At 40.4% G+C, this 17,460-nt stretch overlaps 1 protein-coding gene across 3 annotated transcripts in view; it reads right to left on the minus strand.

Moving 5' to 3' along the window:
• The window catches only part of LOC149322365 (dual specificity mitogen-activated protein kinase kinase 6), a 213,608-nt gene that overhangs the window by 91,262 nt on the left and 104,886 nt on the right, over positions 1-17,460 (minus strand). For all 3 annotated transcript variants that reach the window (XM_089540393.1, XM_089540409.1, XM_089540401.1), the window contains exons 3-5: positions 14,247-14,295; positions 6,807-6,920; positions 2,242-2,361 (exon numbers count right to left, since the gene is read on the minus strand). In XM_089540393.1, the coding sequence (XP_089396519.1) occupies positions 2,242-2,361; positions 6,807-6,920; positions 14,247-14,295 (283 nt within the window). The remainder of the gene's footprint in view (positions 1-2,241; positions 2,362-6,806; positions 6,921-14,246; positions 14,296-17,460) is intronic.

Below are 17,460 nucleotides of genomic sequence, written 5' to 3' on the forward strand. Positions count from 1 at the left end.
GGGTTGGAAGGGCCACAGGGGTCAAAGTAGGTACTTCTGAGAGATAGTGATCCCACCTCTGCTTAAGGCCTCCAAAAACAGAGGACCCATCACCCTCTGAAGCAGTCTCTTCCATTGTGGAACAGCTCTGTTAGGAAGTTCTTCCTAATGTTTAGAGAGCATCTCCTTTCTTGCAAAATTCCTAAATTGATTTTCACAATTCCTGGAGTATCATCTCTGCCAGATTGTGAAAATAAAGAAATGCATAGTTGTTTTATTTTTTATAATTCAAATCACACCTCAAAATTGGCTCCTCTCTAACTGTCGAGGGAAAAACTTCAAAAGCTAACATACCTGAGGGAAGGAAATATGATTAAGTAAAAAGTGTTTCCAGAACAGAAATTCACAGACCCATGTGAATTTCATCCTCAACAAATAATTATCATTTTATGCCAGCAGAACATTACTCTGAAAAATATAATCCAGGTTTCTTGTACTAAACATTGTCCTTACTGTGTGGAATTATTGGGGTGTGTGTGTGTGTATTTTACTTGGGAAACATGGGCTGGTGAAGGAAAGGGGGAAATGAGTGATCAGAAGAAAGAGAAAGGCAAAGGTTTGCAAATGATAAACATGTACAATTTTCATTTTATCAGTACAGTTAAACAGAAGAAAATTCAGAATGATTTGTAATCACTCTTTAATCATTCAACTGGTTATGTGAATCCTTCCATCAAAAAGGGAAGTGAAAAGGGAGGATCCAAAGTGAGTTATGGTCTTAAAATTATACAGAAAGAGATTTCACCTAAACCTTAGAAGAATGTCTTGAGGGTAAAAGCTTTTCGACAGTGGAATATGCTACCTTGGAGTGTGATGTAGTCTCCTTCTTTGAAGGTTTTTAAACAGAGGCTAGACGGCCATCTGTCGAGAGTACTTTGATTGTGTCTTCCTGCAGGGCAGTGAGTTGGATTAGTTGGTCTCTTTCAACTCTATGATCCTATGATTCTCTCCTGCACAGCCTTCAGGATTTGGAGCAGGCAGAAAAGTGGTCCTAAACTGTTAGTGTTCTGGGAATAGCCCTTAGTCCACTACATTAAGATATAACAAGTTTACACATCTTGGTAATGTTATTTTTTGGACTGTAACTCTAAGAGCTGAAGGATTCAGGGAGTTGTCATCCAAAAGGTAACTTTTCTGAGAGCTGCAAGGATGTGAGGATGCTGGGTAGTATCACATCTACATGTTATACTACCCAGCAAAGGGGTTGAAAATACATATACAGTCCATTTTAAATAACCCCTCAGGCTAAGCATGAATGAGGACCACACATTAGTAATGAAGTCCTTTCATCTGCCACTTTCTATTCCATACAGAAAACCTTCTTGTTTTGTAAAGCTTTTCAGGCTGAAGGGCACATGACACATTTTAACAGGATGAGCCCTCTTTAGTACTTTTTATCTAGCAATTGTCATGTTTGCTGAACATGTTTTGTTTCACTTTTATATTCTGTGTTACAGATTGTGCTTTTTATTTATTATTATTTTGGTTACTTAACATAATTGTTTGCCACCTTTAAATGAAAACTGCTCCCAAGGTTGCTTCCCAAACATACAAAATGTATTGTTGTTGTTTTGTTTCTACAATGCTTTTCATTAAAAAAAAATCTGAAGTAGTTTTCAATTCTGCATATTAAAACCCACAAATAATATAGACAATAAAAATGAGCATGCATAAAGAATAGCTAAAGCTAGATATTCTTGCTAGTAAAAAACAAGATTCAAATAAAATTCAGACAGCAGTCGCTAAATCCATCCCTATTCAATGGTTCATAAAAACTTACATTAAGAAATAGTTACAGAAAACAGAGATGTATTAAGATCCTCTGAGAAATGCAACTAAACGCATAAGGATATTTTTAAAAAACCTGAAAAATATTTTGTACAAAGACATTCCCAACTTTCATTCTAAGTATCTCTAATCTTTAGAATGTATCACTTTGATAACACTTTAGTTGCCAGGGATCCACCTTCTGGAATCCTGGGATTGGTAAATTTATGGCATATTTAGAATGATCTGCCAGAGAGCTCTGGTGCCTTCTCAAAATACAAACCCAGCATTTGCATCTGTGGTAGCTGAGGTGGAATCAAAGTACTATCAATGTATAGTATAAAGGGACATGCAAAGTAGCTTCCTATGTGCAATGTAAGACTGCAGCCCAAATATATGAATTACAGTACACAAGCTGGGAGCCATAAGTCATACCTCTCGAAACAGTGCACCGTAGAAAGTGACAGTGAAGTGGCAGTCTACTGTCCTCATGGAAATGTCTAGGTCCATCAACAACCTCTTCTGTTCTTGGCTGTTTACTGTTGCTCGGATTCGCTGGAAGACAGGACATGTTTTATTTTTCACCCCTGTTACTCCCAGGCATGTGCAAAAGTTCACTGGACACAAATGCTATAGAAAAGGAGTCAACCTGGCTCCTTGCACCAAACATGTTTCAGAGGCTTTTCTTTTTTCCCCTAATGCAGCTTCGCCTCTTTCCAGCCCTTCTTACTCAACAGTGAAGAACAAATTGCTGTGGCCTACAAGTTAAAAGCAGGAAGCATCCAAATGCAATAACATTACAACAACTAAAAATAGAATTGCCAGCTCCAGAGGTCCAAGCCAACATAGATGTGGACTTGGGAACCCCTAACTCCCAATGACTTCTAGTCCCTCCTGAGGGGGGGAAAGGGGTGTGCTTGCAGTCCTGTGCATGCTTACCTGTGAGGGAAAGACCCACTGAAATCAGTGGGACTTACTTCTGAGTAGGCATACACAGGCTTAGGCTGCAAGTGTTAGGCACCCAAAATTAGAGGCCGTGTTCAATGCTGTATATATTTATGTTTTTGAAAGCCTCTTTGTGCCTTGGTGAAATGGGGATAATAATGCTTACCTACCTCACAGGCGTAATTTAAGTCTGGGAAGCACTGTGAGATCCTCGGATGTGAGGTGCTATAGAAGGGCAAAGGATTATTGTTATTACAGAAGTGTTTTCTTTATCTAGCTATCTATCTATCTATCTCTTTTATCCCCCTTTCCTTTCCTTTCTGTGTTCTTCCATCACCGTTAAGATGTCAGAGCATTTAGTGGAGGGCAATTACTGAGACAGGCCCAGGTCTAGCAATGCACGCTTCACCTGCCCCAATCCAGTGGCTTCTTACATATGTAGCACCTCTGAAAGTAAAGCGTTCCTCATTCACTTTGACATGACTAACATGAATAGGAAATACTGCAGTTATGTAAAAAGTCTGTCTGCACCCACAGGAGCTCCTGTACAGCTTCAGAACAGGCTGATAGGGCCTGTACAGCTGTAATGCTCATATACAGTCAGTTGTAACACCTTGACTATTTTACACCTTGTTACAGAACAGGATTTAAATCAGGATTCAAAGCTACAGATTAAAGTGAATTCTCCAGAATTTGATTGGCATTAACATGGTTACACCTGTGCCAAGCAAACCATAGCTAAATGGGCTTGCATGTTTTAAAATTTGTTTTGCTTGCAAAGCAACAAGGCCTTCCGCAGTATGTCTGAGATGGTGAACTGATAACCATGGAGGTTCACGATAAAATATAAACTCATTAGGCTTAAAGGTACTGCTAGATTTCTGCCCTCCCTCCTTTTAAGCCTTGCTAGTGCCCCCTCCCCCATACAAGCCTTCTACATGTAAGATCTTAACCTAAACCATGATTCTGCTGTACAACTGGAAGCTTAACAAGGGTTGAGGAACACATTGTGGTTAGTTTTGTTCATTAAATGATATATTTGCCCAGAATTAGGTATTGAAGTCAATGGAACCTAATATTAACATAAACGGCTTGTCATCATGGACCAGAGGGAAAATGAAAATAATAATTCTATGTTTGCTTCTTGGGTTAATCATGTACAAGCAATGATAAGTAACATCTTCAAGGGACTTTTGAAACTGAGTATTACACAAAAGGAAGTGTTACATTTTTGCACTGTTACTTTCAGAATCTTTCTAGTCAGTGCTGTCATTGTCCTTGCTGGTTGAAAGATTGTGGGATTTGTAATTCAAAAAAAAGTAACTTTTTAAAGCTCCAGCATTAAACAAACCTCTTCTACATCTTAGAACTTTTAAAAATTAAAGGAACATATCAATTTTCATTTATGCTTTGCAAATTCATCCTCAGTGGGAAAAAGCCATTATCATGTGCAAAGAGTTTTAATTCACAGTTTAATTCCCAAGAATTTTAATTGACTAGATATATGAAAGTGTTATTACGTACATTTTTTTATTTTTATTTATTTATTTTGCTTTTGGCAGCTTTCAGGATTCAAATATTGAGCAACTGTTATTGAAATATTAAATTCTTTTCATTTTATGTCATTATTCAAAACTAACAACGACATCATTACAGAAAAGTTCCCCTGAGATCATATTAAGTATGTGTTTGTTGGTACTTAACACAAAAAGCACAATCATTACCAAATAATGAAATAAAATTGCCTACCGTATATACTTGACTATAAGTCAAGAAATTTTTGCCCCAAAATAGCCTCCAGAATCCTGGGTCTTTTGACTAAGCTTCTCCACAGCGGGGCCTCTGCAAGGGGCAGCCCAGTTGGAGAGACCCTGGGAAGGGCGAGTGATTGCCCCGCAGCCTCTCCTTCTCTGGGTTGCCTCTGTGGGAGAAAGCCCAGGCAGGCAAAGGCTTGCAAGGGCGGGCTCTCACGCTGGAGACTCTCCCTCACTGGGCTACCTCTGCAGAAAAAGCCCAGGCAGGGAAAGGCTTCCAAGGGTGAGCTCTTGCCCTGGGGACTCTGCCTCTTTGGGCTGCCTCGCGGGGGAAAGCCTAGCTAGGGCAGGCTTCCATGGGCAAGCGAATGCTGGGCTGCCCCCTTAAGTCCGACCCTCGACGTATCCACGGGTCATATACATACCCACATTTTTGGCCCCAAAAGTTGACCTCGACTTATACACAAGGTCGACTTATAGACGAGTATATACAGTAATTTTAATATTTCTACAGGCTGTCTCCCTCTTATTCAAAATGCTTTTGGAATACCTGTATTTACATATACATACATAATGAGATTTATTGTATCTAAACACAAAATTCATTTATACACCTTATACATATAGCCTGAAGGTAATTTTATACAGTTTTTTCAATAATTTTGTGCATTAAACAAAGTTTATATAAACTGAACTGTCAGAAAGCAAAGGTGTCACTACTTAGCCATCCATGGAAAAAAAAGGTTTTTGGAGTACTTTGTATTTCAGAATTGCAGTTAAGAGAAACTCAACATTTATCAGGAAAATAAATCTGGCTCTACTCTTTTATAGTATTTTCACTGAACAAAGGTTATTCATATTTTTGACTACCTCTTTTCTCCATAATATAAAAACAAAGATTAATAAGCCAATTGCTAACAAACCAGAGCTTAGGTAAATAGGAATAAAAAGACAGAACATGCATAAATAGATATTACAAAATTGTAATTTGGAAAAAGAAAAGAAAGGCCTAGTACAGACAATCATATCTCTGCTACAAATGACACAAAAGAACAAGACTTCTGCTTCTGCCTGTTACCCCTTCTCTCTCAGCACACATAAACCCGAAGTTGATTTAAGATTATGGCTTATTCCAAAATTGACACCCATAATTTCTTAGTTCAACTGAACGAAGGTGGTAAGCTTCCACAATGTGTTTGAGGACATCAGGAAGGGGGAAAGCCTTTGGCTTGTTCAGCTTACCTGGTACAGGCAACACGACAGTCCAAACATAGCCAAAGACGTAGAATATACAAATTAGATACATTAATATACACACCCATATAGTTCATCTCTTACATCACTAGTTCCAGTTCACACAAAACAAGGTGCAAATAGTCAATTGACAAGCCTCATACAATCCATCAAAATGGAAACAAGAAATTCAATACATTCAGGAAAAGTTACAAGGATCATATTAAAGATTGAAGAAACCTTGCATCAGACTGAGAGTGTTCATGTAGTCCAACATTTCAGCCAAGAGCTTCAAGGAACAATCACTTATAACTGTGAGCTGTGGGATGGCCACATACCTCTACAGTAAAACTGAATCCTATGCGAAAATCATATCCAGCAATGAAAAAAGAGAGGAATGAAAGATATCATCCTTGAATATGGAAATATGAACTAAGGAATGCAAAGCGAAAACAGCATGTAATTTTGGGAATAGGTACCACTAAATGGCAGCTGGAATATAAATCAATTATTTCCCATATTACTGCTGTTCTCTCTTGATCATGCTTGGCCCTAAAATCATTTATTAAAAATCTGATGAATGGACTTCTGCTTATCTGGGGCCTTCAATTTTTAATGCTTTTTTTGTCTAAGGGGGGGATACAGATGGGCAGAAAGGGGCAGCGAGATCCCATGGATCGTTGCCATGGCAACCACATGTCGCCATGAAAAAGAAGCCACAAAATGATGCCATTAGCGCCCTGAAACGGTACGGTGACGTCCTTTGTGTGCCACGCCATTTGGATGTGGTGAACAAAGCACGTCATTGGTGCGCACACTGTGTGAACGCGTGCGCGCGCAACCCAGACAGTGAAGTAGGGCTTGGGAGTATGTGGACGCACCGCTCTCCCGAGCCCTAAAATCGCCCCCAGGCCGGAGCTTTGCGCCTATCTGTACCAGGCCTAAGTTACCAATTTGTCTCAAACCTCAGATCAATATCTATTAATGTTGAAAAAACTGGATTCTCTGTGTGTGTGAATATGGAAGGTTAATGCATAGAAAGAGATTAGCCACAGAGTCTCACTTTACCTTCACTGCCATAATTTGCCCACTGGGCATATGCCGCATCATCTCTACCACCCCATAGGCACCACGTCCCAATTCTGATATTGGCTCCAGGTCATCAGCTTTGACTTCAAAGTTCTGTGAAGAAATACGATCAAGAGAAGGTCAACAGTAGGCCAACATGTAGCAATCGACTTTAAAGAAGCCAAAGGAAGGACATCTCCATTGATGGCCTAGCTCTGAATTCACTTCAGCTGTGCTTCGGATTTATTTCTCTAAAGGGGCTGATGGGTCTTCAGAGTTAAAATGACAATTATGTTTTTTAAAATCACCATGGAGGTATTTCTCATACCTGGCCAAATAATACAGCAGGCCCTTATTATCTGCTGGGTTTTGGTTCCAAGACCCCTGCCCCTGCGGATACCAATGGATCCCACATGGATACCAATATCTGTGTATGCTCAAATTGCATTATACGTATACTGTTGCATAATAAAATGCAGTGGTATCATTGGAGGGCTGCAGTGATGGGGCCCATACCAGGTGACATCCCAGAAGAGGAGCGACACCTGATTGGCCCCTCCTCTCACTGGGGGGAGGGATGAGTGCTCCCAGCCCTGCTTCCCCACAGTGGCAGTGGTTCCTTGTGAGTAGCCACTACCACTGAAGGGAAGGACAAGCCTGAGGGCCCCTGGTCCTGCTTCCCCGCAGCTGCAGCAGTCACCTTGTGAGGAGGCTGTCACCACCATGGGGAACAAAGGCTGAGGGCTCCCAGCCCTTCTTCCCTGCGGTGTCTGCAGTCTCCTTGTGAGAAGGGTGCCGCCACCATGGCAAAGAAAGGGTGAGCGTAGGCTTTTGGCCACACACCGTGACAGCAACAGCCACCCACAGCGGGTGATTCCAGGGGTGGCAATGTCACTGATAAAATGGCATCCCTTATACAAAATGACAAAATCAAAGTTTCCTTTTTGGAATTTTTTTTTTACTGAATATGTTCAAACTGTGGTTGGTTGAATCCGTGGATGCAGAAGCCATGGATATGCAGAGCCAACAGTAATTCCATTAAAAATGGGTTTGTTTCAAGAGTGTCCATTTAAACATTACTTTTAATGTATCTTTCTTGACTGCCTTATTGCTAGAATACTTCCTTTTTAGTTGGGTTGATTAAAGATTTATAAATATTTTCCATGTTGGTAAATCTGCATTTTTTCCCTGCACAAAATGCCACTGAGGTAGAGGAAAATGTATACACCCGCTTCAGCTGCTGTCCACATGAATTCAAGGCAAAAAGAGACATCTGTATGATTTTCACCTACAAGGGTGCACACCATTTTTCTTACCCCTGAAATACACCTTACCCAAGGGCACAGCAGTGGAAATGAATGGCACAAGAAGTGTGTCTTTCTGTCCAGAGCTTCAAAATATTACTTTTTTAAACTATAGCTTCTCCATTCCCTCAGCCAGCATGGCCACTCTTTGATATGCTAGGAAGTTTGTTGTTGTTATGTGCTTTCAAGACATTTTCAACTCCCTAAGGCGAACCCCTATCATGGGGTTTTCTTGGCAAAATTTTTCAGAGGTTTACCATTGCCTCTGAGGCTGAGACAGTGCAATTTGCCCAATGTCACCCAGTCGGTTTTATGAACAAGCCAGGAATTGAACCCTGGAGTCCAGAGTTGTAGCCCAACATTCAAACCACTATGCCACACTGACTCAGATCTGGGGCCTATTTACACTACACAGTTATAGCACTGTGATTCCACTTTGACAGTAAACATCTTATGGAATCCTAGGATTTGTATTTTAGGAAGGGATGTTTTGAATCCTCCACTAGAAAGCTCTTCTCGTGCCTTTGAGCAAGCTACTAATCCCACAATTCCACAGGATGTCAGTTAAAAAGGAATCATAGTGGTATAGCTTTGCAGTGAGAAAAGGTCCCTGTTCTCATTCCTCCCATTTGACCCCACACACAAAACAAATTCTGGCTAGCCCATAGAAGCTCTGGCACCATCCCCCAGCATGTTTCAGTTTCCTCTCCATCTTCTTGCTTTGAGGTAGTATTTTCTATTATGGGTTTTCAGATAAAGCCTCTTCCTCATAAGTAAAATAAGAAATCTGATAGCAAAGCCTCTCCTTTACAAGAAACACCATAACACAGACAGGGGGTTTAGGGAAAGCAAGACTACTTCTACAATCAACATTTGCTGCATCTGTGAAGATGCCTTTGGGAACCTTTTTCTTTCTTTCTCCCTTCCTCCCTCCCTTGGGACTGAAGGGAAATGCTTTTCTTGGAACAAAGGCACTCTACATCAGACATTTCTTTGATTCACTACTGGGTCATTGTGCTCCAGATGGCTCTCTTGTTCCTCCCATCTCATAATGTGTGTGTGTGTGAGGGGGGGGGGATAACAATTCTGACAGGCTACAAAAATGCTAATGGATCTGCAACACCATCAAGACATTAGCATATGACAACTTAGGTGAAAGTGAGTAAGAAAGGATCAAATAAGTGCAATACCCAGCTGTACAGGTCCTAAAACTAAGTCTGCAGCAATAGTTTCTCTAAGTACCAGAACTGCTCTCCTATAAGTCTGGAAAGGGAAAAAATCCCTTCAAACAAATCAATGCCTAAAGGGGCTTCTTCAGAATCCAGTGTCACAAGGCACATGAAGATCATCCAGTCCAGCTGCCCCAAGGGAAAGATATTCACAACAAAGCTCCAAACAGGGTTTAGTTCAGTAGCCTAATCCCAGTGATTGAAATTACCAACTCATGTGGAAATATCAAAAACAGATTACTGTATATGTTCATGTATAAATCTAGAAATTTTACTCAAAAAGTGACCCAAAACACTTGAGTCGATTTACCCATGAGTCAATGTAAGTACTGTACTTTAACTCGTATATATAAAAAAGACCCATCCCCTGGTGAAAGGCAAAAATATAATCTGTGCTGGAAGCACTGACCACCCCCTACTCTCTCTCATCCATCCAGCCTTTAGTGTCACCACAAACAGTTATAACTGCTGAAGTTTTGTAAGTTCTTTGATATTGTTTTCCTTTGTTTCATCCTTTACATCCTTTGTTACATGCCCCTCATTTTTACCCTCGATTGATCCGCTGGTCATATCAAAATCTATAATCTGCCCTCAACTTATACATGAGGTTGATTTATAGTCGAATATATACAGTAATCTTGCATGGTGAGACGTTCCTTCTATATCCTCTGGCCATATGAAAACCCCTCTCTGTAATTCTCTGAGACATTTTTTCTTGGCAACTCTATACACACCTACTACTTTTCCATTACTCCATTTTCTAAGGGCAGCATGACATGTTACAAACTGCCATGGAAAACAGCAGTGTTTCTGCTGGAGATTGTGTCTACTATGAAAATCATATAGACATGTACAAGTATTTTTAAAGAACCAGATTAATCTGCCAGCAAAACCTAATTTAGGCCACATCTTCTTTTCTTTTCCCTCTTCTGTCCCTTTCCTTTTATCTAATGCCTTTTTAGATACTTGCCTAAACTGTACTCACCACCTCATTTCCATACCCACAAAATTTTGAATCTGAATTGATATTTTTACTCACAGACGACTTAAACAGCCTGTCTCTTGATTCCCCACTCAAAAACATGGGTCTGGGGAAGTAGCCTCAAATCTACAAAAGCTCAGGCTACCAACTTTTTCCTTTCAGTTAGTCTCAAAGGTGCTACAAGATCACTTTGCATATTTTTAGGTAGGGATCATTGATATATAAACTACTTCGGGAACTTTCCCAGTAGAATCATAGAATGTTACAAATGAACACATATGAACATAACATCTCCAAGATGTGTATACTGATGGGTCTAAGGACATAAATTGTCAGTATGCCTTACTGCCATTTTTGACCCATTTACTGTGGAAGACATTTATGACACACCAATGTTTCCACTAAGAAATATAATGAATAGTATTAGTCTAATTACTACAATCTCTAATGCTCCTGGGAATATAAAACATTTTTCCCTAAAGAGATTACTATGGCTTCCCCTCTCACAAAGTGTTGAGCCATTAATAGAATCACAGAATTGAAAGGGACTGTAGGGCCATCTAGTTCAACCCCGTGCCATGCAGGAATAAATGACTAACATACTCCTGAGAGATCATCCATTCTCTGTTTAAAGATCACCAAAGAAGGAAAGAGTCCACCATCCTCTGGGAGACTGTTAAGCAGCTGTTAAATGAAGTAAACAAATTGTCCATCACAACATCTGCATCACCTGCAGAATGCTTGCTTGTCAAGCTGGTAGACACCTGGCATGCCTGTATTACAACAAAGGCCCACTTGGGTCTTTATATCCATTGTACAGCTAAGCAGTGCAAATATATCTGCTGAGTCAAATTTGTGGAATTCCCTCAGTGCCTGAGGACCTATGGCCACACCATTATTGTCTGCCATTCTGTGTGCTGTACAAGTAGCCAGTTTGCACTGAGACTGCTGCAAATTAAGGTCCTTAGGAGCAAGTCTTTCTAGCTTTATCGAATACACAGTGCGAGCAACACTGTTTGCAGACAGTTGCTAATACTAGCCAGAGCTTAGCAATAAGTATACTGCCACTGAGCAACTGCTGCTATTAATATCAATAAAGCAGGTGCCACCATAGAGATGTTACATAAAAAGCTGTAGGGGGAGAGTTAAGAGGGGGGAGAGTTAATAATGCTGCTCCAGCCTTCCATGGAAAAACCACCAAGCCTATTAGTCTGGGTTATTCCTTGGAGGAGCAGTAGGAGTCACCACAGAACAAGTCAATCTAATTTTTGGAGGAAGTCTGTATACAGAACTTTCTGCTAACAACTTTTGAACCTGGGTTTATTTGTTTTCTAGACCCCCACCCCCCAAAAAAAGACAGGAGGAATAATCTGAATCAAGTTGGAATACTGCAGTCAGAGGATATTTTGAAACATTTTATTTCAATGATATTTGATGTTTTACTTTGAACCCAATATTATGGCTTTTGCCGAGTTTGAAAATGAGATATAACAGAAAGAAGACAAGGAAAAACTTTATTCAGGTGTTTTCCAATTATTCCCACACAAGACCAAGGAGTGAAACTTGCATTTTCCAAAAAATTATTCAAAAACCACTCAAATGGCCTTAACATGGATTTCTATTTTTTTTTAATTGTTTAAATTGTTTTGTAGTGTTTTAAGTGGTTTTGAACCATGCCTTTAAATTATTTAAGGTTTCACATTTCAACTTGTTTAATTTATTTTTTATTTTAGTTTTATGAAACATTAGTGAGGTACCTTCAGTCTAATTTGGAGGAGAAATCAGGAAATTAACCCAATAAATCCAATAAATAAACACACCAACTATTACATCCCATAAACTAAGGCTGGAGAAGGTGCAGCTGTCCAGAGGCTGTTGGGCTGCAACTACCGTCAGTCCTAACCAGCAAACCCTGCAGGGATAAATGATGGGGTCTGCATGCCCCCCCCCACCCGCCACCAAAAAATGTGTAAAATATAAAAGAGACTTTGCATTAGTCAGAAAAGAGCTTCAGTGGATTATTATAGGGACTCTACATGTCTCTTTGAACTAAGCTTTTAAAATGAAAATGACAGCTTAGCCTGACAATTTAGCAACCATTGTTGCAGTTATACAAGGGGATGCCTATGACAAAGAGTACTAACACTCTTTATCTTCACAGACAGAAGTGCTTTCTATAGAGAAATGAAGAATATTCTCCAAAACACTTCAGATTCCATTTGTGGGTCCTAAAGATCATCACAGGGATCTTGACTAAAGGCTTACTAAACCTTGTAAAAGCAAAATCCTGAACTACACCAAAGGTACTGCTGTCTGTCCAAACAACTCATAGTTGCTTATGGGGAAATACAGTGGGTTTTCCCTGTTAATTTGATTTAGTCTGAGAGTAAGCGAAGTTGGGGGAAACTCTGGTGTTCCCTTGAAACTCCAGGGTGAACATAGGCTTTTTGGCATGTGGATGGCTAAATCTGTCTCAATTCAGGCCAAGCAGTTGTCCACCTGTCAAGAATCACACCATCTCCCATCCCTGTTTCACAGCCAGGAGACATCCAGCCATGGGAGAACGGGGATCCTTCAAACCTCTCCTCTCACTGATCATACAGGCACCCATTCTACCCACAGCAGAAGCAGTAGCATGCCACAAGCTTTCCATAAAGCTCTTGCTTGTGAGAAAGCAGCAACAATGGCTCTGTGCCCAGCGGGACCAGTGTGATGTTGGCTCATTTGGCCTGTGTGGATACCGCTGCAACATTGCATCAGGTTTGGCCTAGTGTGTATGGCCATCATCTAGGGCCAGTCCAGAGCACGATGATTCAGATTTTCAGTCAGTGTAGATAAGCCCCAAAGTCAACTGTTCATGCCTTTACAGAACAAATACTGATGGTTGTCTGATCCAGAAACATATTAGCATGATTTAGAGGCTATCCTGAGATTAATTTTCTAAATACTAAGCAGTAACTGCAGCATTCTGTGAGCACAGTTGTGTGAAAAGAGGAAGTCATGACTGTGGAAACTACTGCAAGAGAATATGCATCTATACATCTGCAGACAGGCAACTGATGGACAGCATGCATCTGCCACAGTAGGGGCGGGCAAAGTGTAGCCTGTAGACTCCACTTAGAGCTCTAAACCTAGTTTTGAATGGCTCCCACACCCAATTTTTTAGCTGGATGTTGGCTAATAGCATATCCAGAAGCCTCCAGGGGGCACAGCTGGCCATTCTGGATCATGGGGGAAGACTATTATAGTCATGGGTCATCAAAAGCAAAAGGAAATGGAAGTCACTTCTGGTAGTTGTAGATGTTGTTTTGTAAAGCTTATCTAAGCATAAAGAGGCCAGGGGAGGGCATAAAAATGATCCCAAAATGGCCAATCGTGTCCTGTTAGACTCTAGGCCTAAAAGCTTGTGGGAATGCAACCAACCATTTTGGGGGCAAAAAAAATGAGAGTGGCATGAGGAGGATGAAAATCACAGATACAGAGCAGAGGTAGTCCTTTGAATCCCTAGGAGTAGTGGTGTGTCCCAACCCCCCAACCTCCCCCCTACACACACACAGCACACCTGGAAATTGCTAATCCCTGAACTACATGAACACCAGGTATCCAGGCAGCTGCATCACAGTAAGTGTCCCACATACTTCTTAGCATTACTCAGTCCTCTAGATAAAGCAAGCAATTGCAAAGAAAAATGCTACATTCATATACTTTTTAAGTAGAACTCAAACAAACGGACTCTGTGCTACAGAATAATAAATCCTTTTAAATGTTAGTTTTAACAGATGAATAGATAACAGTGTGATTACTGAAAAAGATGATAAATGACCTCTGCCCAATAATAGGACTGCCAAGTTACTCTTAATTCCCTGTTCTAATTCACCTCTTTCCTAACCCTATATATAAAAAGTGTAGTATATTATCACTGTACCTTGTCACCAATATTGATGCAGGCTTTGGAGTCCAAATCTCTAGGTGGCCTAAGGGACACAAACAGTCAGGACAAAACAAACATTAATTGAAGTATTTCAGAATTCATATCAATACAGTAATCTCATCCCAAGGCATCTTATTTACAGCCTTCATTTCTTTCACAATGGAATTCAAAGTGTCATAGAAAGGGTTCATGTGTAGTAATTCATCCAGATTGAAGCCTGCTTATTTTTCATAATGTTGGTTGGTGTATTAGGTGCCTTTTTCAGAGCATGTGCTGGGACTAAGTATGGAAAGATTGTTAGAAATTTAATACATGTATATAAAACTCTGCATGTGACCAGATATGCAAACACAAATATACACTCACCAACTTTTGCTGTTATAAGTACATACACTTTTGTTGGGGGTTAATGAAACTTTCATTTGGCAAGCCAACAATGCTTCTGAAGGCTCACCCACAATTAAGGGTTTTTAACATTTTCCACAAGCTTGTTGCTAAGGAATGTCTTCAACTTTCACAACCTGTCTTCTGCATATAGTTAAAATTTTCATCTTCATAAACATTTCCAACAGTTTTCAGAAGAAAAAGGTTGACCTCTCCATGACAAGGAAGTAACTGTCAAGTACTTCCAAATCTGTTAAAGATACAAAAAGCTGGCTGTAAACTAGAGTGGGGGGAACTTGTCACAGGACTACTGATTCTGCCCTCTTTGAACAGAATAAAGTCCTCAAATTGGAGAGGGCTTCACAGAGGCTGTGGTCAATGCAGACACATTTGTATAAGATCAGACCCTGAAGATTTGATAGCTAGAGCCCTTTCACATTACATGTTGTGATCTGCCATGGTGGCATCCAAAGGAATCTTGAAATTGGTAGTGTACAGAGAGGAATTTAGAATTCCCAGTTAGAGAACTCCTCTAGTAACCCTGATTAAACTACAAACCCTAAGATCCCACAATATACAGTCATGGCATTTAAAATGTAATCCCACCACAATAATTGTGTAATGTTAAAGGGTTCCTGATCGGAAATGGGGAGAGATTTCTGTCCCAAATATCTTATGTCAACAATCTGGTCAATACTTCAGAACTGACCACATCATCAATCCATCTCTTCTTCCTCCTATCCCTAGAAAAATAGCCACTATTCATGTTCCTTCATCTTTAAAAAAATCTCTGTTTTATTCTAGCAGGAAGCAGTGGCCCTTTATGCTTTTAAAAACCAATGCTTTCTACAGTACAGTGGACCTTCCACTTACATTCTGGATCCCCCCATGTAAGGGGAAATCCGCATATGCTGGCACCCCATTGGAAACAATGGGGTGCATGCTCATGACTCAGGGCAATGCACGCACCATTACTTTCATTGCAGAGCAGCTTCCACATAAGCTGAAAGCCGCGTATAGTGCGCCCACATATGGTGCGGGCGCACTGTGCTATGAGTCAAATCAAATACCTGTACATGCCTTGAATTTGTGTTTGGAGTACATGCCATTACACCACTAGTTGCTCACAAGTCATAGCTGACTTTACTAGGTAACCACTAGTGGCCACTGATCTTGTCTCCTCCCTGCTCAATCTGGGAAGCAATAGGGTCTCTGGTCTCATGATGTTCCACTAAGCTTTGATGGCATCCAACCAGTGAAGTCAGCCAGAAGAGCAAGTTTTAATTAATGATTTTTTTAAAGACAACCGTTGTAGGTTTGGCAATTAGTTGCTGCTTCATGCCAAACCGCTGTGGTCAGAACAGCTTAAAAGAACATTTAAGCAAAATTTAGCACAAACCAAGATGGTTTGGGCAGAAAAAATTTCAAAGGGATCCAGGACAAGAATCCAAGACTGCTCAGTGTCATAAATGTTTTACACTGCATCTAGGTTTTTTTTTTTTTCTAGTTTAATAAAACTGGGATCCTGAAGACCCACATGTAAAATGCTCCAGGATTTTGTGGGCTCAGTGGCGGAGGGAGATACATATTGCATCCTCACATGATACACAAAAAACAACTTCAGGAGTACCTCTGAGGCAGGATTGCAGAGGTGCATCTGGAAGTAAAAGTCCCAGGATTCCCAACCACCACCAATACACACAGAGAAGCATCTTCTATTCCTACACCAAGTGTCAGGATGAAGAGTTCATCCTGAACCAAGTCTTCATACTCTTCAGATCATGAAAATCCATCCTGACCCATATCTTAGAGTAGATCAATACCCCAGGAATCAGATGAACAACAAAGAAAGCTCCTTTACTGTAACACTGACCTATGATCCATATTTCAGCTTATCCTACTTCACAGAGTTGGTATGAATTACTAGCAAATCTATGGCCTGTTACAGACAGGCCAAAATAAAGCTGCTTCGAGTCACTTTGGAGGTATGGTATTTCAATGATGCATGCGTCCTAAGAGTCCAAAAGCCGCACCAAAGCTGCACTCCAGTCCTTAGAACTGGAGTGTGGCTTTGGTGCAGCTTTTGGACTCTTAGGACGCATGCATCATTGAAATACCATAACTCCAAAGTGACTCGAAGCAGCTTTATTTTGGCCTGTCTGTAACAGGCCTATGTATATCTAGAAAAAGGGTAATCTGTATTTCAAAGAATCTGAGTTAACTTTAAATTTTGTACATTCAGGCTTTGTTCTAATCTGATTAGCTGTACTGCACAAACCATCTGGCCTCTCTCTAATGCAACCAGCTACACACTCCACACTATATAAAGGAATGTTAGTTTATGTTTATGAATCAGATCCCAGGTGACAACTTCCCCTTAAACCTCAGGATGTCATACAACACTTAATGGGATAACATGTCATGTTACTAACTTTACTGCATGTGTATATGTGCTTTCAAGTTGCCTGGTGGCTTATAGTGACCCCATGAATTTCATACAGTTTTCTTAGGCAAGGAATACTCAGAGGTGGTTTGGCCTGTTCCTTCCTCTGAAATGTAGCCTACAGCACCTGGTATTTGTTGGTGGTCTCCCATCCTGATCCTGCTTAATTTTCAAGATCAGACAGGATCTGATGTCTTTAGGGTATTTAGGCCGATGCTTCTATTTTATAGGACAGTTTGTAAACTAGTCTTTCCAATGGATCCTAATGAGTGAGAACAAAGCGATGAAAGATTACATGATGCAGCAAGAAGCAAATGAACACAGGTAACCCTAAGAACCTACATCTTTTCTATAAATAAGAAATACCCTCCTATTAATAGG

Source organism: Sceloporus occidentalis, unplaced genomic scaffold (assembly GCF_023333645.1).
Source record: "Sceloporus occidentalis isolate IW3139 unplaced genomic scaffold, rSceOcc1.0.p SCAF_1, whole genome shotgun sequence".
In the NCBI taxonomy this organism is placed as follows: domain Eukaryota; kingdom Metazoa; phylum Chordata; class Lepidosauria; order Squamata; family Phrynosomatidae; genus Sceloporus; species Sceloporus occidentalis.